The sequence below is a fragment of the Ammospiza nelsoni genome, chromosome 21 (assembly GCF_027579445.1).
Source record: "Ammospiza nelsoni isolate bAmmNel1 chromosome 21, bAmmNel1.pri, whole genome shotgun sequence".
Lineage (NCBI taxonomy): Eukaryota > Metazoa > Chordata > Aves > Passeriformes > Passerellidae > Ammospiza > Ammospiza nelsoni.
In genome coordinates this window covers 4,060,134-4,085,383 of record NC_080653.1, presented here as the reverse complement: position 1 = coordinate 4,085,383, position 25,250 = coordinate 4,060,134, and the positions used below count along the sequence as shown (strand labels likewise).

At 46.3% G+C, this 25,250-nt stretch overlaps 1 protein-coding gene across 1 annotated transcript in view; it reads left to right on the top strand.

The window, feature by feature from the left end:
* The window catches only part of CLIP2 (CAP-Gly domain containing linker protein 2), an 80,988-nt gene that overhangs the window by 29,158 nt on the left and 26,580 nt on the right, over positions 1-25,250 (top strand). Inside the window, exons 3-5 of the mRNA XM_059486823.1 lie at positions 8,471-9,009; positions 17,670-17,794; positions 23,457-23,670. Coding sequence (XP_059342806.1) covers positions 8,471-9,009; positions 17,670-17,794; positions 23,457-23,670 — 878 coding nt within the window. The remainder of the gene's footprint in view (positions 1-8,470; positions 9,010-17,669; positions 17,795-23,456; positions 23,671-25,250) is intronic.

The following is a 25,250-nucleotide window of genomic DNA, read 5'->3' as shown; positions in this document are numbered from 1 at the left end:
TGCATTTTCTACTAGTCACTGGCCTCCCTTGTACTGCCAAAACCAATCTGCTCTGCGTATTTTGTTGAATACTGTTGTTTTTTAAAAAAAAAACAAACCAACTTTAAATCCTCACACATAAATATATAGCTTTGCTGTTTGTTTCTTTTCAGAATTACAGTGGATTTGATCTAGCATAGCTGGTAACTCCCCACCTCCTCCATCTCTAGCAGGCACCAGGAATGTGCCTCCTGCCAGGGGCAGGGCAGATTTTATACCAGTCAGCATCTTGAATGAGACTTTATAAGAAAGCCTTTGTTAGGGGTGTCTGTGTCAGGCTCACTGCCCTCCCAGCTGCCTCTTGGGAGGCAAATATTTGTCTCAATGGGCATCTCCTTCCATTCAGTGCAAGACATCTCTGCAGTGCTCCTTACTGGGTTTTGCTTCTCATTCATAATTCTCATTCTTACTCTCTTCCTCCTCATTGCAGTTTTATTTCTGGATGTGCCTCCTCCCTTCAGAGGAGCTGAACACAGGGATGCTGAAGTTATATCAGATTTTAATATCCATTGGGGTTATTCCTGGAAGCAGCAGGGCAATAGATTTCCAGGGTGCCAGATGCAGAGCTTGCCTGTATTACCGGGCCTGAGTGGGCGCAGCTGGTGAGAGAGAGACGGTGAATCTTGTTTCTTGAATCAGAAGGCTTGATTTATTAATATATGATATAATACATTATAGTTATACTAATAGAATATAGAGAGAGGTTTGCAGAGCTGCTAGCTAAGCTAAGAATAGATAGAAAAGAATCTACAACAAAGTTGTGCTCAAGGACTCAGTCCCCTAGCTTGCACTGGTGATTGGCTCTTAATTATAAACATAGAAAATGAGCCAATCAAGGTGTTCCTGTTGCATTCCCCAGCAGCTGATAATAATTGTTTACCTTCTCTTCGGGGGCCTCTGGCCTCCCGAAGACGCAGAAATCTGAAAGAAAGGATTTCTGTGGAGAAATGTCTGCGACATGCCTGTGTGCCAGATCTTGGCCCCAACCTTTCAGCTTTGAACTTGCAGAGCTTTCAGCTCTTGTTTCCAGTCAGCCATAAATCTCTGGGGCTCCTTCCTCCCACAGTGTGCTGCTAGGCAGTTGGCTATTGTCTGCACAGTGTTGCTTTTTCTTCCAGGTACCTCTTCCCTCTCTGTTTCTGCCTCACCCTGCAGTGTGAAAGGGCTGTGATAAATCCTGCAGAAAACAGCTGCTTCCTTGCTGTGCTCCATAATTTGAATTTCCATGTGGCAGTGGGCTGGCTTTCACCTGACTGCCAACAGCATCATGTTCATGTAATCCAGGTTGCTTTGAGAAGCTCAAATCCCCATGTGGTAACCTAGAAATTCCTTGTGGCACGGGCTCACCATCAGTGAGAGCTGTGGAGGCAGCAGGTACCAGCCCTTCTCCCACAGGAATCTGTGCCTGTGTGGCTGCTGCTGCCAAGGGAAGAATCCCTGACCCCTGCACTGGAGCTGCAGCAGTTGTGCATCCTCCTCTCTTGCCCAGTAGCCAAGCTGCTGTAGGTGGTGGGGAGCAGAGCTCTGCACTGTCCTCCTGCGAGGGGGAGCTCTGATGAGCTCTGTTCTCCCTCAGTGAAGTTCTGCAGAGTTGTGCTTGCAGATGAAATGGAGCTGCAGAGCCAGAGAAGCGCACAGTAACTGCAGTGTAAAGGGTGAGTAAAACCCACTGCACCAGGAACTGAGAGTTTGTGGCTGTAGGGACAAAACCAGGCTGTTCTCCAGCCCACAGTGGAGGGTGCTGGGCTGTTGGATGGGATATTATCCTCCAGCCCACAGTGGAGGGTGGTTGTGGGGGTTCCAGTTGTGGTTTCTCTGGGTCTGGATTGAAGGCACTTGAGACAGTAGTTCATGTTCCGACTCAGGTGTTTATTATTTCTTATCAGTAAAACAGTCTCACTGCTGTGAGTTCTGCAGCTTTTCATTAGAAGGCACAAAATGGCCAACAATCTCTTGTTACAAGGTCTTTTAAGACTTTTAAGACTATCCAATTAAGAACTGACACCTGGATTATTTTCCCTTTTAACCCAATAACTGATCCCAAAGAGCCTGCAATGGGGGCTTTTCTGCCCAATTACAAAATGCCACCCAAACCCATGAAGAAGAAGGAGCATGAAGAAGAAACCCAGGATGACACCCTGTGCCCTCCATCTTGCTTCCATGCACACCATACTAAAAATCCCAAAACCTCAATTTCTCAGCACTTGATACACCTACACTGCTCTCTGTAATCTATTTCACACTTTTGTGGATTCTATTTTATTTTGAAGTCTGGGAAATTTTTTCCATGAATGAGGGTCAAAGTCAGTGCTCCCTGGGGGTCAGGGCACCCCAGAGCCGACAGGAAAATATCCCCTGTGTGCTCTGGGTTTCCACAGGTGGTGGGCTGTTGGATGGGGTATTATCATCCACCACAGATCTTTGGTGCTCTGAGCAGGGACAGTGTCTGAGTGTCATCCCCACCTCATCATCTGAGCAGTGAGCCAGGCTGCTCCAGTGCTCCAAGGCTCTTGAATAATCTCTGTGGCAGTAAAACCAGCCCTTATTCCTTTGAGCTGGCACCCCTGTGGCCAGCAGTAGGGTTTTCCAAGTGACAAAATCTTGGCTTCAAATGGGCATTACAGTCCCCTGGTCTCAGGACCGTCCTGAAGCCCTGCCCGGGCTGGGAGGAGCAGAGCTGGTACCAAAAGGTTTTTTTTTGACCAGTCTGGTTGCAAGGCTGCACTTTGAGATGCTGACAGACTGCACAACTTGCTGCCCCATCCCAGGTCAGTGGCATCTACAGCAGGGGACAGTGACAGGAGGGTGAAATGTCTTCAGTCTGGTGCCAGTGGCAGCTCTGCCAGGCTGGGGCACTTTTGGTGCTGGGTGGTGGATGAGAAGTTTATTGATTTACCATAGAGAGGGAACATAGCTGGGATTGGGTGGGCAACTCTGTGCTGCATGTCTTGTGATGTTTGAAGGTAAAAACCTCTGAAAATTAAAATACAAAAGAAAAAAAGACCTCTTTTAGGAGCACTGTAAAGTTCTTCTGTGAACATAATGTTTGTGCTTATTTCTCCCTCCTTCCTGACATGAGACACTACTCTGGAATCTCTGAATCTCTCTTCTTTCTTTTCCTTGGTTGTGGTTTTAGTTTTTTGTTGTTGTTGTTTTGTTGTGGTTTTTTTTTTTTTTTTTTTTTTTTTTTTGTTTTGTTGGGGTTTTTTTTTGAGCGTGTGGTTTTGTGGGGTTTTTTGGTTGAGTTTTTGGGGTTTTTTGTTGCAGTTTTTTCTTTCCTCTTTCTTTTAAATCTAGTGTGCCTCCATTTCATCAATTAACTGCTTGTCTCCTGATTCCCATGGCAACACAACAGGCTGTTGCATTTCTGAGCCCTTTGGCAGTTGTGGTGCCTGGCATGTGTCTTGGGAGCAGCCAGGCCACAAAAGGGTTCTGCAGGGAGTAGGAAATCCATGGGCAGCACTCCCTGAGCACTGCCTCTCACACTGAACTGCTCTTCCCTTCCTCTCCCTCCTCCCCTTTACATACAAGTTTCCTTTACCCTTTGTTTCAGTTGCCTGGTGTGAAGAAATGAGCAACTGGAGTGCTGTGGGAGGTTAAAGGATGTGCAGGGAGTGAGGGGATGGATGGGTTCAGTGGATGTGACTGAAACACAGCACGAGGCTGAGATGTCAGGGATCCTGCAGGGAAAGGATTCCTGCTACTCCTGTGCTCTCTTCCTCCCACTTCAGTTTCCAGGGCTTTCCTGAGGGGGGGTTCTTGCTTCTGTACTGTACAAAGCTTCTGTTCACTCCTTCCTACAGCAGTTTCCAAGAGCTGGAAGAATCCATGCCCTTTTTGCAGAAGCCCTTGTGCTTCAAGGGATTTTGGACACATGGCTTTCATTGACACGGTAACAAGAGCCCTGTGAACAGGCTGAGACTTGAGTTAAACTTTTAACCTCTCCAGCTCTTGGCTGGTGGGAATTTGGCTCCTGAAGTACTGGTGCCCTGTCAGTGTGGGTCCCTAAAACTGGTGGGATGCAGGAAGAGCTCTAAGGACCAGGTTTGCCACAGTGGTGGCTGATGCGAAAGGGAAAGCAGAGATTTGGAGCTGGATAAGGTGTGCATGCAGTGGATGCTATGTGTGACTGATTTACATATTGTTGCTCAGCCCTGGAAGCTGTGACCTACAGGAAACCCACTTAATCTGAAAAGAATGAGCCAGCTAATGAACACAATGGGGCTGTAAAGCTGGAAAGCCTGAGTGGAGGAGATCCTGCTTGTTGTGTCTTGGAGCCTGGTCCCAGTGAGAGGAGGAGGGCAGCTGCTGCTGGGGAGGTCCTGGCTAGCAGGTGAGGTCTGCTCTGGACAGAGCAGCACAGGGAGATCCTCTTGGAGCAGGAAGAGCGTTCCCCATCTCTGGCTTCCAGGTGAGCTGCTGAGCTGGAGCCCAGTAGTGACCTTCAGAGAGCTCCTGTGGCTTCTTGGTTGGCATCAGCAGGAACTACCAGGGCTGGAGTAGAAAGAACCCAGTTTGTTCTGTTGGGTGGGTTTCTCTTGTGCAACTCTTCTCTATTTCATACCTGAGATCTGTACCCTTGGTTTGCTGTTTCTTAGAACTTTTTTCTTAGCGAATTTTTTGGAACTTGTTGGCATTTCTCTGGGGAGTCTGCCTAGAACAGGAAGGCTTTTCTTCTTCAGAACAGCAAATCCAAGTGACACAGACCAATAGACCAACTCCTTTTTAGGCTGGAAAATCTCAGGACTCTTTCATGGCAATCCTCTTGGGTGGCTTTCCCTTCAGCTGTAAGAGGTACCAGGACAGTGGCAGTGCCAATGTCAGCTCTCTGGGAGCAGTGCCATCAGCTGCTCTCACTTTTGGGCTTTCCTAAGGTACTCATGGGATTGAAGTCAAGTTACTCATTGCTCCATTTGCCTTCTGAAAGGCTGGTGACCAGATACCTACCTAGGAGGATCAGAGCTTAGTCTGCTTGGACTACTTGGGATGCTGCCTGCCATCTAGCTGGTGGGTTAGTAAAAGCCAAGAGAAAAGAATTCAGCTTGATCATTGTTGCTCTTGGTTTCTCTGAAAACCTCCTGCACCAAAGCCTATTAGCTGCTCTGTGGTTGTTATTTCATATGTGGGTAATGAAAGCCATGAAAAACACAAGTTTCTACACTGTGGCCATAATAAACAAGGTGAACCTTCAGGCAGTTCCTTATTTACATCCTGTGCTTTTGAATAATTCACCTCATGCTCAAGAATAATGATGTTTCTGCCTGCACTGCTCAGGAGCCTGGGATGAGATTGTTTCCTTGAGATGTAATTACTGTAGTTCAGCATACCTGCTTATCAGACAGGCACCTAAAATGAACAAGAGTGTGTAAAGTTCCACTAAAATTTTGGCTTTTGGGGGAGGACAGTGTTGCACCAGGAATCCAATGAACTGTTCTTTATTTTTTTTGCTGATCCAAGTCAGTTTTGAAGGTGTTTGCTCTTGCAGTGAAATACAGTGAGTCTAAATGCAGTTTTAAATCCTGCTGCATTGTTTGTTCAGCCTTGGGCAGCCTTCCTGCCTTTCTTTGCTTGAGCTTTGCAGCTGAAGGGTTTGCTTATCCCAGCCACATTGCAGAGGTGCTTGTGAGAGTCAAATGTGACCTGTACCTTGACCATTAACTAACACCTGAAATCAAGAGCTGTGCTGAAATTCATACTCAGTAAGTCAAGAAAAACAGTTTTGATCTCCTCTCAGTAGAGTAGCAGAGCCCCACAGATTTTATGTGCTCATAGTTCCCCGTACAGGAGGTTGAGTTTGGCTGTCCTTGCCATGGTGGGTATGTGTGCACAGACATGTCAGTGGCACAATCTTTGTGTGTTAGGGTGCTCTGCCAAGCACAAAACCGAGGTGTAAGTTGCGTTTCTAATTTAATTTATTCTTGTACCCATCACAGACCTTGCTGGTGATAAACCCCTGTAGCCAGCTTTGGTTATTTAACTTAGAGCTTCTTAAAATGTAACTTGCTAAGCTGACTGCTTTACTGTCTTGTGTTATTAAGCCTTGAAATGACAAGAGTGGCCTTATTTTCTGCCTATGATTGTTTTTATAGTTCAGATGGATGGAGCCCTATTTCCTTCACACTTCTTTTTATTAAAGTCTTTTGTAAAGATCAAAAGCTCTAAGCATCCTTACAGTCTTTGGGTTTAATTTTTTTTTAAGGTGAAACTGGTTCTTGGATGTAATGCTGTCCATCTGATGGAGCTCATCTTGGTGTACTGTCCTACAAAACTGAGAGTGGCACAAGCTTAAATGCCAGAAACTTGCCCAAAAGCCCCCAAAACTTCTTGATGAACACATGAGATTGAGGAAACTTCCAAGGCAGGGTCCAGAATCCAGGAGAAGGCTCTCCCTGGGAGCTCTGCTGGGAGCTCCATGGTCTCTCTTGCCACCAACATTTTCAGCTGGGAACAGTATTCACACAGCTGGGGTCACTGTTTACTGTCCTTCCTGTGCCCATCATGGGATTTTCCTGAACATTCCCCATGTGTTATGTCCCTTTTGGCTGATCTTCTCAAGAGCTGTTCCAGCCCCAGCCCAGTGAGCTGTTGGAGATAGTTCTGTTTGTGAGAGGAGTTTGTACAATCACCCCTTAACTGCTGCTCTCTTCTTGTCCAGACAAGGTTCAGACCAAGCAGAAGTGCTGCTTCCAGGGCCCCCAGACTGGTGGCCATAGAAATTTGTCAAGTGTTGACTCTGGAGTCCAATAAGAACCCAAGTGTCAAAATTGATCCCTCACAACACACATGATTTAGCAGGAACTAAGTTCTTCATGCTATTGCCCTGGTGCTCTTTTCTTTCCTCTTTCCTAGACCTCTAGCAAAGCTTTCAAGTATCTTGCTTTGAGAGCTTTTATGTTTTTCATTCTTTCTAGGAGCTGAGCCTGATCTGTCAGGCCCATTACTTGTGGAAGAGCTGTAGAAGTGTTGTGGACTGAGCCACAGTGATGGCTGAGGCTGAACAAGTTTCACAGTTCATTACACATAAGCACTCAAGTTTGGTTTGTCTCTGCAGCTGCTCAGGGTGTCCTCTGCCAGCCTTCTCTGGTAGCAAATAAAAATTTTCTCCTGGCTGTGCTTTAGAGTTTTCTGTTTGGTGGCAACCAGAAACTTCAGTTGAAAGTTGGGCTGAAGAGTCCAGGGAGGTTTCACTGAGCACAGGATATGTGGGACCAAGCCTCCTGCAAACACTCCCCACGCCAGCTGTGTGGGAGAACCACACCTGGCACCTCAGGGCTGTTGGGAGCTGAGGATGGCTGAAGAGGTATGTGACTTACTGGATCTTATTTTACAAGTTTATTTCCTCACTTTCTGTTGTGGTTTCTTCTAGGGCTTTACTCACACTCCCCCTTTAACCCTCAGAGAGTTTTAATGAAGTTCTCATGTCCTTGTCATTTGTTGCCTGGGGCCCAGGCTGAAAGCCCAAAGTTTGTGATAGGAGGGTTTGACAATGGGGTCAGCAAGAGTTGGGTCACTGCTGTCTCATTTGCTTGGGTTGACTCTGTTCCCATTCAGGAACCTGCCATGTATTTAAGGGTCCCCTTTTGTATTATGAGAGTTTGGCTTGTCAAGATTCTGCTGGAGAGTGTGAGCAGAACACTGCATACCAGCATCACCTGCACTTCTCCTTCCCCAGGCAGCAGAGAATTGCTGGAAGGCTGGTGCTGGAAAAAGGGCACTCATTATTGCCAGTTTATTGAGTTTCATGCACATTGTGTGACCCTGCAGGGCTGTGCATGAAGGTTTATAGATGCTTCCTGTTTAGAGAGATGCTGTTTATATTGAACACACCCCAGGTGTCTGCTTGCTGCTGCATTTGCTCCAGCAAAGGGCACAGCAGGAGCTGGGAAAAATGGGGAATTTGTGGAGGCCACTCTGTGGTCCCACAGGAGCAGTTAGTGGGACACACTATGAGGTTCTCATAGTGCCAAGTACTGAAACATCAGTGCCTCACACTTTTTTTTTAAAATATATATATTTTGATTTATTTTTTGGGGTAAAAGGATGACCTTGGCTTCTTCCTGCAAAGCAGCAGTTCATTGGGCTCCCTTTGGTCCTTAAGCACGTACCACCACTCCTGTGCTTCTGAGCTTATCCACACCCTGGGGCTGTGAGGGGGCTGAGGTACTGTAAAGGGGATGAAGACATGGGGTCATTTCTTTGTGTTCTGTGTGAGACCTGCAGAAACTGGGCAGCAGATGGAATATCTGTGCAGATTTACACTGAAGAAGGTGTGTAAGTAATGGCATCACTCAGGTTTAATCCTCACAGGGCGTACACCTACAATCTAAGTTGTTGTAACAGATGTTTTCTTTCCGTAAATGCCTTTTCCTGGTGTTTTGGCTTCCTTCTAGGACTTCTCCTTGTACCAAAACCTCTTTTCCTTGATCCACAGGCTCCCCTTTACACAAGCAGGGCACCACATCCACCGCCAGCACCGAGAAGTCGGCTTCGAAGGTTGCCGAGGTGGGCGATGATTTCCTGGGAGACTTCGTGGTGGGCGAACGCGTCTGGGTGAACGGAGTGAAGCCAGGAGTGATCCAGTACCTCGGGGAAACGCAGTTTGCTCCGGGCCAGTGGGCAGGGGTTGTTCTGGATGACCCTGTGGGTAAGAATGACGGCTCCGTGGGAGGAGTGCGCTACTTCGAGTGCCAGCCGCTGCAGGGCATCTTCACGCGACCGTCCAAGCTGACGCGGCAGCCGGTGGCCGAGGGCGCGGGCAGCGACGCGCCCTCCGTGGACTCCCTGACGGCTCAGAACTTGTCCCTGCACTCGGGGACGGCCACGCCGCCCCTGTCCACACGCGTGATCCCGCTGAGGGAGAGCGTCCTCAACAGCGCCATGAAAACGGGCAACGAGTCCGGGTCCAACCTGTCGGACAGCGGCTCGGTGAAAAAGGGGGAGAAGGATCTGCGCCTCGGGGATCGTGTGCTAGTGAGTTGGCTGGGGGGTATCGGTGGGGAAACACAGGGCACCAGCTCACCAAGAATTTTACAGCAGCCCTCAATTTTACTACTCACTTTAAAAGTTTTTTGACCAATTGTGGAAACCCAGGGCACTGGGTATGTTTCCCTGCCTGCTCTAGGGTGCTCTGACCCCCAGGGGAGCACTGACTTTGTGGCAGTGTTCACAGGGGCACCAGGAAGAGGGAAGAGATGAGGATCTGACTCCATGTTTCAGAAGGCTGATTTATTATTTTATTATATATATATATATATTATATTAAAACTATACTAAAAGAATAGAAGAAAGGATTTCATCAGAAGGCTTGAGCAGAATAGAAAGGAATGATAACAAAATCCCGTGACTGACCAGAGAGAGACACAGCTGGACTGTGATTGGCCATTAATTAGAAACAACCACATGAGACCAATCACAGATCCACTTGTTGTATTCCACAGCAGCACATAATCAATGTTTATATTTTGTTTCTGAGGCCTCTCAACTTCTCAGGAGAAAAAATCCTAACAAAAGGATTTTTCATAAAATGTGTCTGTGACAGACTTTGACCCTCATTCATGAAGAAAGTTCCCTAAATTCCAGAATATGCTAGAATCCACTAGGGTGCGAGGTAGATTGTAGAGAGTAGTGTAGGTGTATGACTTAGGTGGGAAATTTAGGTTGGGTGTGGTGCAGCAGCCACACATGGGGGAAAGTGAACCTGAGGATCTGCCCTCTTTTAATGAGTTTTTTTGCTCCCATTTTCTCCTTTACCTTGTGGGGAGAGTGTTCAGGTGAGAACTTATGATTTTACAAGCAGCAGCCATAGAAGGCACACTGCAAACTATAAAATCTACAGTAGACCTGGCTCTGTTCTTTCTGAAGCATGCAAGCAATGGAATGATGTTCTCCAGACTTGTTTTACCCCTTTCTTCTCCTGACCATAAGTTCTCTGAGACCAGACCTGTTCCCTGAACACTGCTCACCTCAGTGGGGCCCACCCAGAGTGAATTTTGGCATAGCCACAGGATACAACCTGGGAGTATCTCTCCCCTGGGCTTCTGTTGAGTTGTATTTTGGGAATGGTCTGGGTTTTCAATTTTTTTAAAATGAGGGTGCGTCCTTAAAAGCCTGCCCTCCCTGCCTGCTAATTTATCCCCCTCAGATGTTACTAGATAAAGTTTGTGCTGTGACTTGTTAGTGTAATAAATAGCTACAAAAGAGTGAGCCTGGAATAAGCTTAGTCTGTCTCTGGTTCTAGCAGGAATGCTCAGCATGCAGAAACATGAGGAATTGTTTGTACACAGTCATAAAGATCCAGGAAAAGAACAGATAATAACAGGAAGAAATAATTTGCTATTATGGTTCATTCACATCTGCTTGGCTTGGCAGCTTTTATTTTACTTATGGGAGGAGTCAGTTAATCATGTTGAGTATTGGAATACATAAACAATAATTCTGAATTAACCTGACTTGCCTCAAATTCCTTGAGCCAATCTTTGCTCATCCTCTATGGATGGGTACAGTTTTAGCTGTCTTTATTACTCCTAGTGTTTCCTTTTCTGAAAGAGTGTATTTTTATCTGAGAGTGGCTTTTAGATGTATGGGATCCACCAAAGGCTTTTCAAATGAGGGAAAATGTGTTTTCAGTGAGTGCTTGTGATGGAGCACAAGGTTGCAGGGGACCCTTCCAGGTCAGCCAGATGGACACCTGGCTCTCTGCAGTCAGGCTATTTCCTGATGGTGCCTTTCTTCAACTTCATTACAGTCCATTATAGCTTGAAGACATTTTTGCTTTTCAGTTACTTTGTTCCAAGACCCTCTCTGACTCTCCAGCAGTGACTTTCAGCTTTCCATTAGAAGCTTTCCATTAGAAGAGTTAGATAATATTTGCCTTTGGCACTCAGACTTTTTCCCAGAGATGTAAAAATTGCATTAAAGAGATGAAAAATCCACCCTAATGTTATAGAACTCATCTCTTGAAGTCTGGCAAATAAATGTGGGACAATTAACCTTTGCTTTAGTGACAGCTGAGCTTCCTGAAGTGGGATAATTGCTGAAGTTCTGTTAATGTGAGGTTGGCTTATTGCCTTTCTGCAGGGAAAGAAGGGCTGGAAACAGAGCAGTGGAGCATTTTCTGCCTGGGAGGAATTTCTGCTTGGTTTTTTGCCTAAGAAAATGTATTTTGCATTCTTTGTGTAGAGGCTTTCTTAGCAGCTGAAATCATTCCCCTTTAGATTACTCTGAAGGAGTGGGGGAAGTAGGTGGTTTTATTATATGTCAGCCTAAATAAAAAATAATTTAAATTAAAAGATTCTTCTTAGAATAGGTATTCTGCCCTTCAGCCATGCTTGTACTTCCTAACTGGAATTGTGCAGTTCAGCATTGAAATGGAGTGATAAGTAAGGCTGTTTAAGGGCCAGTGGCTGGTTCAGTTGCTGAGGGGTATTGCCCAGATACCTTCTGGATGGATGCCAGGTTTGTGATTTTGCTGGAACTTGCAGGGCTTCAAAGGCAGTGCAAATGCTGGGACAGCAACATTTACAGGGAGAGTCAGTGAGGCAGCTGAGCCTGGACAGGGCTGTGTGGAGCCTGGGCTGCTGAAATGGATCCTGGCCTTCCCCTGAGCGTGGGGTTTTAATCATCTTGTCTGTCTGCTGCAAACTGCTTTTGCCTGCAGTGTGGTGAAGCTGCTGGCAAATGATGGGAAGCACTCATGAATAAACAAATCAGGTTCTTTCTTCAGTGTTCGCCCCCCCACCTGTCCCTGCCACAGCCCTGCTCAGCCAGCCTGGGGCTGCAGAAAGCATTGAACCTCCTGAGTGAGAAATAGAACCTCCTGAGCGAGAAATAATTTCCTGAGAAGCTCCCTGGGCAGGAGAATTGAAGCCTAAGCCCTTCTCCTTGGGCAGAGACAGCTCACTGCTCTGCTGCCAAAATCCCTGAGTTGTTTCAGTGCCTGAGACTGAAGCCTTGCTGCTGGAAAGGCGTGCAAGGTGGCATGAAGTGTGAAAAACACCAGTCTCTTGGTTTTAAAATTTTAGAAGTTTAATAGTAATAAAATGGCTATAAAAATAGTAATATAATTAGAGTAATAAAAATTTTCTTAATTAGGATTAGGACAATATGAGACAATAAAAATAAAGAGTTATGGACAGTCTGGGTACTTATTTCTGGGCAAAATAGCCCGAAAAAGGACCCACGTTAACAGAGGATTAACCCTTAAAATCAACAGCCTGTTGCATATTCATACATCTCATACATGATGCATAAATTCCATTCAAACACAGGATTCTGTCTGGTCAGTGTCAGCTTCTTCCTCTGAATCCTGACAGAGTCTTCATGGCCGAGCAAGGCAGGAAGAACTCAATAAGGGAGCAATAAATTCTCTTTCTCTGAAAGATTCAGGTGTCCTGTGGCTGCTACCTCGGTGCAAGTCTTCTGTTTAAAAAAGTATCTTACATAGCATAGTTTCTATTTTAACCTCATGTTATAACCTAAAACTGTATTTAACACACTACTTAAGAAAATTAATACAGCATCACTTTCTAGCATAACACATATAACATTCATTTTAATATTTGTGAAAAGATAATCATAAAATACACTTTTTTTTTACATGAAGGAAGGATTCCTGCTTTTTATTCTCCTGGTTAAGCTCTCCCAGCTTGTGAAGCCCTACAGGTGCAGCAATGCTCCTTTCTCAGCCAATCTCCAGGCATATTCCCTTACTGCTAACCAGGCAGAAAAGGAGGAAGGATCCCATTCTGTAGTTGTACCAAGGCAGGATTCTCAGTGTTCCAGTGCCTGCTTAGAGCTCCAGCATTGCTGTGTCATGGCTAGGGAGTGCAGCAGAATGGCAGTGTGGGATGATGGATCCCTGCCCCTGTGGAAGTTTGTGACAGGCAATGGGAAGGGCAGTGTTCCAGCTGTGTGCAGGATTCAGGAGATAAGAAAACATCTGGGGCTCCTGTTCAGGGCTCTTTGCTCACTGTATGGGATTGTTGCTGGAAAGAGGCTTTTTACAGGAGTGTGTAGTGTCAGGATAAGGGGGAATGGCTTCAGACAGAGTAGGGTTGGCTTTGATATTAGGAAATATTCTTCCTGGTGCGGGTGGTGAGACCCTGGCCCAGGCTGTCCAGGGAAGCTGTGGTTGCCCCATCCCTGGAAATGTTCAGGGCCAGGCTGGACAGGGCTTGGAGCAACCTGGGACAGTGGAAGGTGTCCCTGCCCATGGCAGGGGTAGAACAAGATGAACTTTAAGGTCCTTTCTAACCTAAACCATCCTGTTTCTATGCAGTGAAACAAAGAGGGAAATAAATAGCCCAAGGCAACTGCCCTGCCCTGCTGCCACATTAACCCTTAGAGGCTCTTTGTGCACAGCCTCCTAACCATTCATTTGGGCTGAGCCACTGCCTGGCCCTTGTCTGCTTGTGCAGTATCTGTAGTTAAATGGGAGCTGTGAGTGGAGTGTGGTGGAACAAACTGTGTTAATAACAGGGGCAGACTTGGCATTGGAGCCAGCCCCAGGAGGAGATGCTGTAATTCCAGGCTTTCCTCTTACACCACCTCCCTAGGATATTATTTTCTCCCTGGTGCCTGACAGATAAATGCACAGAAATGTCTTGCATCAGCACTGCTGTCAGACTCATTGCTGTGCAATGCTGACTTGTGCTGTGGGGATGGGTAGGCACAAAGATCAGTGGTTGGATGAAAAGAAACTATAAAAATTCCTGTAGCATCACATAGGGAGGGCTGGCCTGTAATTCCTGGCTGTCTGTTTCTCCCCTTACCTTAAAAGCCAGCTCTGGCATTCTCAGATGACATGGTATTTATTCAATCAGATAAAGCTGCTGATAGCCAGATTGCAGATGGATGTAAAGTTGTATTTACAGATAAACCTGACCACAAGCCAGTTCTCCACCTTTCACCAGCTGCTGAATGCTGGCCCTGGCTGTGGCTGGGACACAGCCCCAAGTATGTGATGGCCACTTTTACCCCCTTGCATTATTTCAGGTGATCTGTAGTAGCTGTGCCTTTGCCAAAAGCACCCTCTGTAAATCAAGTATTATTGTACAGTGATTTTCAATGCTAGAAGAGCTAAACTGTGTATGATGGGAAATCACAGCTCCTGCCTCTCTCAGCTTGGGTGGAAATAGGATCCTTGAGTGGGTGGATGAGTATGGGGGGGAGGAAATAAACCCAGCCATTCATCCCAAAGGAAAGGATGGTTGCTCCAGTTTAGAGGCCAGGTAGAGCCTGCAGGCTCAGCTCTAACCAGAGCAAGCCTCATTTGTCCAGTATAAGGTGCTTACCAAGTTCTTGTTGGCATCACCCAGTAGCAGAGTGGAATAAGCTGATGTGCTGCACACAGAAAGTACTTGCAGGTCCTCAGAGTGTGAAGCAAGTGAAGGGGCTCTTTTCCCCCACCCCTTCCTTGTTCTTCCCAGAGGAGAGCAGCAGGAGCCTCAGGGCTCTGCTGAGCCTGTCCCCAGACAGGACACAGGAGCTCTGCAGAGGTTTGTCCCTGTGCTGGGCACTTTGTGTTCCTACCTCACCCTCTGCTCAGCAGCCCTGTCTTGTGGAAATGCTTTGAAAATCAATTTAAATGGGTAAATTAGGATGTTAAACAGAAAGGACGGTGTTATCTCTGGATTTCTTCATGGGAATATGATCAAGCGGGTGCCTCAGCCATTGCTGACCCCTGAATGTGTGTGACATGGCTGGGGACAGTCCCTGATGGCCTGAAAGGCACAGAGAATTTTATTTTTCTCTTCTTCCTGTGCAGTATTGCAATCAGAGCAATCCCCAGAGGCCATAGGGTGAGGGCAGCTTCTGAGAGGTTCTTGTTTAGAGCAGGAAAGTGCTGTGGGATGAGCAGAGAGCAGACACAGGCTGGAGGGGTGTCACTCTCAGCAGCCACACTGAGATCTGTCCTGCTGCTCATCTGGTAAATAGTTTAAATGATTATTTAGCTCTGTTGAAGGCAGTGTCAGGAAGGATTAGCATCATTGTCTTTTCAGCCCTGGGATACTGATCTGCATCCCATTTTGGTCCATTTGATGGGATAAGAACAGTAAAATGTGATGTCAATGATACTACAATTAGCAGGGAAGGTGTGTGGATATCCTTCCATGACTCCATGGTGCTGCTCTGACTCACCAGTACACACAGACCTGCTGAATATCCTCTGAATATCCTTGGCTTCATTTTGTTGTGAAGGTCAAGCCCTAGACTGTCCCTTGAAGCTACTGGGGATGTTTCACTGGGGAAGGGATGCACTAACTCAAGCTGTGTGCTGCAGCCTCCCAGGACTTGAGGTTGGACCCAGACTTCAGAGCTGTGCTGTTTAGTCCATAGAGGTGCAGTTATTTTTAGTCTAGGAAAACTCTTCTTTTTCCTTTACATAAGCAATTTTTTTGGGATTTAGAATTGGTAAATCTAACATTGCTACTCTAAAATACACAAACCCAGAGTTTTCTGGCTCTGTTTTCTGTAGGAAAATAATAATGTGTTGATGCCTTTTAATGATCATTTTAATATTAAGAAAATGACTAATTGCAAGTCATTCAGGATGAATCTGCAAATTTAATTTTAAATTTATTTTTAAGCTTTCTTCCTTGAATTTAGGCATTAGCAGAGATGGGCTAGAAAGGTTTAGATCATATGCTAATTTACTCGAAGTATGAACCTTTAGAACCACCCTCCTCCTTTTCTATCTTCCTTTTCTCAGCCCAAGTGTCCAAGTGGGAGTGTTTGGAGCAGAGGCAGCTGCTGCTCAGTGCCACACACTCTCAGAGCAATGATCAAAACACAGCTCCCTGACTTGCCCTCCTCGAGTCTCCTCAGTAAGCTGCAAACTTTAAGAACTTAAAGTGTAAATTCAGGAGAAAAAGGTGTTATTTATTCTTATTTCTGCATGGAGGGGGAAGAAAGCTGTGCTGGAGGATGCCTGGCAGCGAGCTGAGCCCCACTCCCATGCAGTTTGTCAGCACTGTTGCTGTAGGAAGTGAAGATAAAAGTGGAACACCTCTATTTTGAGCAGTTTCTACATCCTGGGAGCAAGCTGAGGAGCAGGGAATGCTTTCCTGGCTCAGCTGTGCTCTTGCTGTCATGTCCCAGTATTGTCCAGAACTATTGGAAAACCTGTCAGTGCAGGTCATGGTTCTTCAGGCAGGGCAGGTATGAGCTGTGCCTGCAGGGCTTAAACTCCTTTGTGGCCTCACAAGCAACTTGGTGCAATTAGTTGACACCTTGAAATATATTTTAATTATATTTACTCTAATATCTTGTAGGCAGGCAGTCCCAAAATCACTTTGCAGTTATTGGAAAGACACCTTAAGTGCTGGGAGAACTTGGTGTGAGAACTATTCAATATTGTTTCCATTTTTTGTAACTTCCAGAAAGAGCTCTTCTTAGCTGCTTTAGGCTTGGTTGTTGTTGTTTTTCCCAAAACAACTACAAAAGCAATGACATTTTATGTTTGGTAAAATATAAGATGTTATTGCTTTTATAACAGTTAGATAGAACTCAGTGTGAGAACTATCTGCTGATTTTATCAGATCTGAAACAGAAAATACAGATGTCTGTCTCCCTCTTAAATACCTGTCCCAGCTTCAGTCCCCTTGTGTCAGTGGAAGTGTGGCAGCAGCTCTCTGACCAACACGTTTCCCAGTCATCATGCTGGAAAAAGGCTGCGAAAAGATCAGAGAAAAGAATGAGAAACAATTCTTAACTTGCTGCACCTGTTGTTGTGAACACATGGAATGTGTTATAGAGATTTGTTTACCAAAAGGTGGTTTCTTAATTAGTGATAGTGTTTTAATTAAAGGACCAATCAAGCCCAGTTGTATCATAACTGTCTATAAAAACAATGGGTTTCTTAATAAAAACAGAGATTGATCAGCCTTCTGTGAATTATAGAGTCTATAATAATTATTACCTGGCCAGGGGCCTGTTACTACACAGTGCTGCCATCTCTAATCCTCTTCTCTAAACCTCTTGTCTCTGAGCATTCTCTCTCTGGCAGGTCGATGGCACAGACAGGAGTTGTGCGCCCCACGTTGGGCGCCAATTAAAAAATTAAAAATGTGGTGTTACAGTGGTCGGTGCTGCTGCCTGTCCCTTGTCCCCAGCAAGCTTCTCCTGCTGAAAGGCAGGTTGAGTTAACATTCAGGCAATGCAGTCAAACCTCCACTCAACGCTCACCACAGCTGGCTCAGTGATAGAGGCAGGAAAGGCTCTTTTGCAAGGGTTTATTGCAGCAGAGTAACGCTGTCACCAAAGGACAAACCGGGGGAAAAGAGAAAACCCACGTGGAGCAGGCAGCTTATAAAGGGGAAGGGATGGGGGGGCAGAGGGGCCTGGTCTCCAGGGGAAGGGGGGTGGCCACCAGGGGTACCAAGCCAGTGACAGGGGAAGGAGAAACCAGAAGAAGTTGTGACACCAAGTCCATGGGGAGACTGTTTTTCCCTTTGGGAGGGATGACTCTGTGGTGAGTAGTTCATGTTTCCAGGGCTGAGGGCTTGGGGATTGACCAAGGGGGGACAGTTCGTGGGATGCTACAAGTGCTGCCATCTCTAATCCTCTTATCTAAACCTCTTATCTCTAAACATCTTCTCTAAACCCTTCTGTCTGAACACCTCTCTCTGCAGGTCGGTGGCACGAAGACGGGAGTGGTGCGCTACGTGGGAGAGACGGACTTTGCCAAAGGAGAGTGGTGTGGAGTGGAGCTGGATGAGCCCCTGGGCAAGAACGATGGGGCAGTTGCTGGCACAAGGTACTGGGTGCCCTGAACCCCTGCACACCTCCTGGGGTGCCTGGCGGGCAAATGCCATCAGCCCCAGGAGGAGAGTTGGGTTTTTTCTTCAAGTTAGGTCTTATGAGCTCTTAGAGGAACCTATCAGACTTGAGATGGCTCAGCTACTTGGAATGGCATAAAATTAGCAGGATGGCTTCTGACATAGTGCTGGAAACAGAAAAGTTTTAATAAAAGGTAAAATAACCAAGCTCTCACAGAGAAAAAGTGAGCTAGGGGCAAGAGTTTCTTGCTCTTGCTAAAAACACTCTACAAAAGCAATTATTTCTTTTGTTCTCTTCTTTTTCTACTTAGGGGGGATTTTTGGCTTCTGTCTAATTAGGTAGCCTTAGGTTTGAGGTGAAGTCTCAAAGGTCTTATTAGGTGTCTTTTTTACCAAATTGAGCAGAGAAACTTCTGGCCTTTTTTTCTTTTCTTAAGGAGACAAAGGATAATTTGGTCACTCTGTCAACATTCATACAGAGAGTTAGGGCTGTGCTTGGTTGGACGTTGTGGGCTGGGACGAAGAGTCTAATTTTGAGTCTTTTAGGTTTTTGGATAGCCTTGCAGGGAGATCAATACAAACCTCATCACTGGGCCATTTTAAAGCAGGATCAGATAACTTCTGTGAAGGAGGAACCTGAATGGCTTCAGGAAACAGGAGAAAGTATGGAGAGAAGATAACTTACAGTGGGATTTAATTTTTGCTAGAAACTGATTCTGTTGATTGTATTAGCTCTGCTTCCTTCCACACATTCCTCTCATAAACTTTCTTCTTGTGCTATGTCATCCTGTCAGAACTGCAAAAGACAAAGATTTTACATTCTTTTCTCCTCACTTAATGTTTTATTCTGTTCCCTTCAAATTTCCAGAGAACTGAAAGAACAGTTGGTGGTTGTTTTCTGTCCCTGTACTCATTCTGTAGTGGGATAGGTGTCTGCTGATTGATCTTACCACCTCTGACTCCCTATGCACCTCCACTCTTATTTTCCAACAAAGCCCTTGTTAGTATCTATAAAATGAGGCAGAGACATCTCACAGGCTTGCTGGGAAGCTCCTTCTGTTCTTGTGGAATTTAGTTAATGGAATGACCCAGGCCTTGGATCTTGAGTTTGGTGGTGTTCGAATCTGAATTATACAGCAGCTCTGACCATGCTTCAAATACAGGGGCAACTGATTCCTTGTCCTATACAAGTTCTCCAAGTGGGAAATATTGTTGGTTTCTTGGAGCTTCTGAAGGCAGTCTGGCTTTAGAGGTGAGATTTATCTTTCACAGAATTAACTAGGTCGGGAAAGACCTTTGATATCATCAAGTCCAACCTACAACTTTGAAACTGAGGAACTTAGTTTAGCTGGAACTTCCTGCCCATGGCCTCTTGTTAGATCTCAGGTTCTGTAATAAAGGTTTCTTATGTTGGGTCAGCCTTTTTTTTTTTTTTTTTTGTCCAGCAGGCATGTGCTTTCATTTAAATGAAGGGAAAAGCTGTCTTGTTCAATGTCAGGGCAAGAAAGCAGTAAATGATTGGCAGCAGATGGTGAGTTTCAGCCTGTTCTCAAAATAAAAGAAGCAGGGTGGCAGACAATAAATCATGAAATGAATGCAAGGCTCTGCTTTCTTTATCATACAATTCAAACTATCTGGAAGATTAATCTTCATGGTGCTCAGGAAGTATTTATTGTCTCTGTGTATGTGGAAGGTGTGAAAGGCAGATATGGGTGTAGTGCTGTCTGCCTCTCATCCTCATACCTCTGTTGCTGTGGTTTGGAAATCCAGCTTTTGGAAGTTATCTGTCTTCTGAAACTGCTGCATCTTGGCTGAGGCAGTTCTGCTGTGTGCCCTGTCTGCAGAGGCTCCTCCTTTGGTTCACACTGTTCAGAGCAAGGCTGCAGCACTGTCCATGTGTGTCCTTGTGAGCCTCCATCCAGCCTTTGATTTTCTTGTAGCAGGTGCCCATTTAGCAGCAGTGGTTTGGAGAAGCTTGCACAGTCAAACCAAGACCCTTGGTGCATGTTGGCACCCCTGAGTGCCTTCCCTGTGTGCTCTGGCAGCCTGGAATTCTTGAGGATGTGCTGATCTTGTCCTGCCAGGATCTGCCTGGGCAGAGCTGTCCAGAGTCTGCAGGCTGTGCTTTGGTGATGGTTGCCATCTAGTGAGCATTGGCCAGCAAGGCCAGCACTGCCTGCTGCAACTGCAGCAGGAGAATAAACCCAAAACTGCAGCTCAAGGCAGCAGAGGTAGCACAGAGCCTTTGGTGACATTGTTCATCTTTGCTGCCATAGGCAGCTCCACCTGAGTTGGTGGTAAACTGGCTGAAATTTGGGGTGGCTTGTTGGATTATGTCTTTTTCTGGCCCAGAGATGGAGTAACTGAGAGGTGTTTTAAAAACTTTTATTCCATTTTCAGTCTCATGTGAAGGGTAAGACAATACAGATGTTATAATTCACACCACCACAATCAGAAGCCAGCTATTTCCTAATTACAATACACTGTAAGTGTTTCTTGGCTTATCAGCTTTTGCCACACCATGCTGTAAATGCTTTAAAGAAAATAATCCAAAATTACTCCTTGTGGGTCTTACTACAATGCATCTTTCATAGTTCTATTTCTCCAAAGTATCCAGTCTTATTTGTAAGGCCATCATTTGAAACTTGGTTCTAGTTCCATTTCTCTCTCAACAACATCTGTCTTGTTCCATGGCACTTCTAAGTCAGCATTTCTCATCTCAAGGTTTGCACACAGATGCACTGTGTGAGCCGCCTGTCAGGCTTAGAGAATTCTCTATAAATCCATTTCCCACAGTGGGTCAGTGATTTTCCTGCAGGTTCAGGTGTGGATATGCACCAAGGGCAGGCCCTGGGGCTGGGCTTTCCCAGCAGCTGTGGCTCTTCTGGAGGCTGCTGCAGGCTGGGGGTCAGTAGAAGTGGCCCAGGGGACAGGGTGTCACTGTGGGGAGCCCCTGTGTACATCAGATGGTGAAATTCGCATCAGATGGTGCTGATCTGCACTGAGCTTTGCTGCATCTGCTTGTCTGCACAGGAGACTGCAGAGGTGCTGGTGTGGTGTGGTTTGGTGTCAGTTCCACAAAGCCAAGCAAGTTCCATGGACTCATCTCTAGCAATTTAAATATTATCTGCTTATTTTACTCAGCTTCTCCCTTGTTCTCCCTTGTTCCCTTATTTTACTGTTCTCCCTTCTCTCTCTGCCCAAGTCACAGTCTTTGCTCACTAAACTGCCCAGACCTTTTACTTTTGCACTCTTTGTCAGCCTTGGACACTGAGGATTTTTCCATCTATTTCAATGTTTCCTGTGCTGTTTTCCACCTGCAGTTTGCATTGCCATCACTTTTCTGCCCTGTTTCCTCTCTGTAATGTAAGTTCTGAGCTCCTCCACACTCACTGAGAGCAGCTTTTGGTTTTCATGTAGATTTTTTTTTTTCCTGCCAAGTGGTTTGGACCCAATTCCTGCTTCTGAATTATAAAAGTTAATTGCAACCACTTTCAATCTGTACTGAAAGAAAATGGGCAGACTTAGTGATGCAAGTTTGAACTTGCTAAGAGCTGTCAGAGGCTTTTAAGGGAATTAACATTTGGGATTGTTGTGCAGCCACACTACCAGGCTGTGCTTACAGCAGGCAGAGCTGTGGAAGGGGCTGTTGGCCTGCCTGTGCCTACTGGAATTTGGGAAAATGATGCTGAGCAGGGCCTTGGCAGGTTTGCAAGAGGTCAGCCTGTGGTGTGGCTGCTTTTTAAAACCCAAGGGCCTGTGTTGGCAGGAAGTCAATGAGGCTGAGAGATTTGGGGTTGTAGAGGAGTTGTTTAAAGTTTATTATAGAAAAAACATGGATCTGAGCTGATGTTTAAAGTTTAATTTTATTCTCATCTGGCTGGAGATCAGGCTGTTCCCTGGCCTCCCAAGCTCACAGGGGTCTGCATGTGACACAGCTGTATGGCTGCCAGCTCTTAAAAATAAAAGGGAGTTGGGGAAACAGCTGCTCACATCTGGAGAGAGAGAAAACTTGTGCTAGTAAAACTGGATTTGTCTAATTTAGTCATTAGAACCTGCTTTTTTATATTAACATAGGGCAGATTGTTTTATGAGCCTGCATTTAGTCCTGTTCTTGCTGGGAGGCCTGTGAGGAAGCTCTTGGAGGAGCTTTTTGTGTTGGCTGCTCCCCTGGAATGAGGGGACACCATGCTGGAGCTGATCTGGTTTTTCTTGCTGCAGTGCAGCTGGGCAGCAGCAAATGAACTTTGGTTTATGCTGGTCACTGAGGGAGTTCCCAGGGTTTGACACTGAATTTGTGGCTCATTTTTATTCTGGAAGAGGACTCTGGAGACACAGAATCGTTGGGCTCAGTTGTGGAAGAGACCATGCACTGTAATTATCTGGTCCTCCCTTTTCCATGCTTTCATCTTTCCAAGTTTGATGGCATAGGACATAGTTTTTCTGCCACCCAAAGGAGGTGGCACACTCTGGATTTGCTGTAATTGCATTTTTAGCTTCAACGGTTTGAGCTGCTGTTTTGGTAGGAAAGATTTTTACCCTGTGGAACATTTGTACAGAGCTGTGTGATTCAGATCTTTTTATTTGACAGAGTCACAGGGGTGGGTCAGGTTGGAAGGGACCACAGTTGGTAATCTAAGTCCAACCTTCCTGCTCAGGAAGGGTCATCCCAGGGCACATGGCCTAGTATTGTGTCCAGAAGGTTCTGGAATATCCCCACACCTTCTCTGGGCAGCCTGTTCAGGCCTTGGTCACTGTACAGGGAAGTTCTTCCGCATTTTTAGCTGGAACTTCCTGCCTGTGGCCTCTTGTCTCATTGCTGAGCTCACAGAGTAGAGCCTTGTCCACCTTCTGACGTCTCCTGCAGACACACTTTACTACATCGCTATCCTCAAAGCAGGGTAAAGAGCACATCCAAGTTTTGGTTGTGAGGAAGCAGTGCTTGTGCTGTGTTTATGTTCTGGGATTTGTGCTCTCCAGGCTCCCAGCTGTGTCTTTCCTGGCATCTCCCCAAAGTGCACAGCAGCTGGTGCTTGGCAATTACCTCAGGTCCCCCTGCTAAAGCAACACAAATGCAAACAGGGAGATTGCCAGTGCTACAAGCAGGAAAGGAGAAGAATCCAACTGCTTGTACACAGGAAAGCAGTTGTTTAGCCAGGAAAAAAGGAGACTCAGAGGTGACCTTATCATTCTCTACAGCTCCCTGAAAGGTGCCTGTGCTCAGCTGGGGTTGGGCTCTTTCTCCAGGCACCACTGACAGAACCAGAGCACACAGCCTCAAGCTGCACCAAGGGAAATACAGGTTGGATATCAGGAAAAAGTTTTTTACAGAAAGAGTGATAAAGTTCTGGAATGGCTGCCCAGGGAGGTGGTGGAGTCCCCATCCCTGGGTGTGTTTAACAAAGCCTGGATGTGGCACTGGGTGCCAGGGTTTAGTTGAGATGTTGGGGCTGGGTTGGACTCCATGATCTTTAAGGTCTCTTCCAACCCGGGCATTCTGTGAATTCTGTGAAACAATTCCACAGCAAAGCACCTAGAGATGAGCTGTGAGTTTTGTACTGCTTGGCTGTTCCATTCTGCAAGGCTTGGGTGAGTTGGCTGCCCTGCCACTCCTCACTTGGTGCATCTCCTGTGTTCCAGGTATTTCCAGTGCCCACCCAAGTTTGGCCTCTTTGCTCCCATCCACAAGGTGATCAGGATTGGGTTCCCATCAACCAGCCCTGCCAAGGCAAAGAAGAGCAAGAGGATGGCCATGGGGGTGTCAGCCCTGACCCACAGCCCCAGCAGCTCCTCCATCAGCTCCGTCAGCTCCGTGGCCTCCTCGGTCGGGGGCAGGCCCAGCCGCAGTGGGCTGGTGAGTACCTGCTGGGGGTCTCTGCTCCTCTGACACCTTTGTGACCCAACTGAACAAAACAGGAGGGTTGGGGCTTTCTTCCAGTGCAGCTGCTCCTTCACCATTCATGGGGTGAGGGGAATGGAGGGTGGGGCTGTCACCCACATCACAGCTGTCAGAACCCAGGACATTGCTCTGACTTGGGACCCTGGCAGGGGGCTCAGAGACCTTGGCACAGAGTCAAAAACACCTGTGGCCTTTGATTTTAGCCCATGGAAAAAACAATTAACAACTTTGTGTGAAGATTTACAAGCCACAAGGGTTTGAGGAGAATGTTAGTGAATTTATCACAGGGTGAAAATGTAGAATTTTGGGGTTTTTAGAATGGGGGTTCAGGAGGCAAGATGGAGGAATCTGGGCATGTCCTGTCTTTCTCCTTCTTTTTCTTGTCCTCCATTTTCTGCTGTGATGGTGGCACTTTTGGATTGGTTTAGAGTAGAGACAAACTGTCTAACATCGGTGATAGGTATTGGAAAATTATTGTAAATAAAGTACAGGTAGTTTTTAGTATAAAAAGATAACACCACCCCAAGGGTGTCAGTGTGCCTCAACCCGACCTGCTAGATAGATCTCAGCAGGTCAGAGAAAGCATGTTATAGATAAGAGAAAATAAACAACCTTGAGAACCAGAACAGAAGAATCCTAACTCCTTCTTTGGCTGCCAGGCTGGAAAATGAGACCTTTTAACACCTCTGGGTTGTCCTGACCACAGAGACTCTGAGACACAGTCTCCCTCCTAGTAAGGGACACCAAGCAGCTGAGACCACTGAAGAGCCTGGAGTGCAATTTGCAGTGGGATGAATCTCAGTTCTGCTGTCAAGAGCAGGTTTATAAGGGATCCCTGCAGAAAAAGGACACTCTTTCCAGTCTCACATGGTCATGCTGCTCCAGCTGTGCAAAGCTCCTGCTGTGCCTGTCTCACTGTGGAGGGTGGCAATGTCCTGGGTCACATGCCTGGGGTTTTGGCAGGTGCTCAAGCAGGCAGAAAGCAGAGCAGGCAGTGATCCTATTAAAAATTCTGGCTCTGCTGTGGTGCTGCTGCAGAACACCCACATCCCTCTTGGCTGGGACAAGGGTGCAGTGTCATTCCTGGGAGTGGATCCAATAACCCCACACTGGTCTCCACTTGAGATCAGCCTACCCAACTGAGCTCATCTTTGGGATTTCATCAGTGCAGGCCATCACTAAAATGTACCTAAGAAGGCAGAGGATAGAATGCATGATAATTTTCCCTGACCCAGTTCCCACCCCATGTTGTGTCCTTTGGGAGATGCTGTGTTCACTGCAGTGCAGAAGAGAAATTGAGCTTGTGAGCATTGTCCAGATGTTTCTCAGACTTCACCTCCCCTGTAGGGCCCAGAGCTGGAGCAGCAGCTCTCCTTAGCTGAACAAATGATAATTAGGTTAGCAAATCCCAGGTTTAACAGGGGACTTCAGCTGTTCTGGGCTGGAAAGGACACAGCTTTACTCTGTCACTGACATATTTTATGAAAATCCTTTCCCTAGGATTTTTCTCCTGAGAAGCTGAGAAGCCTCAGATA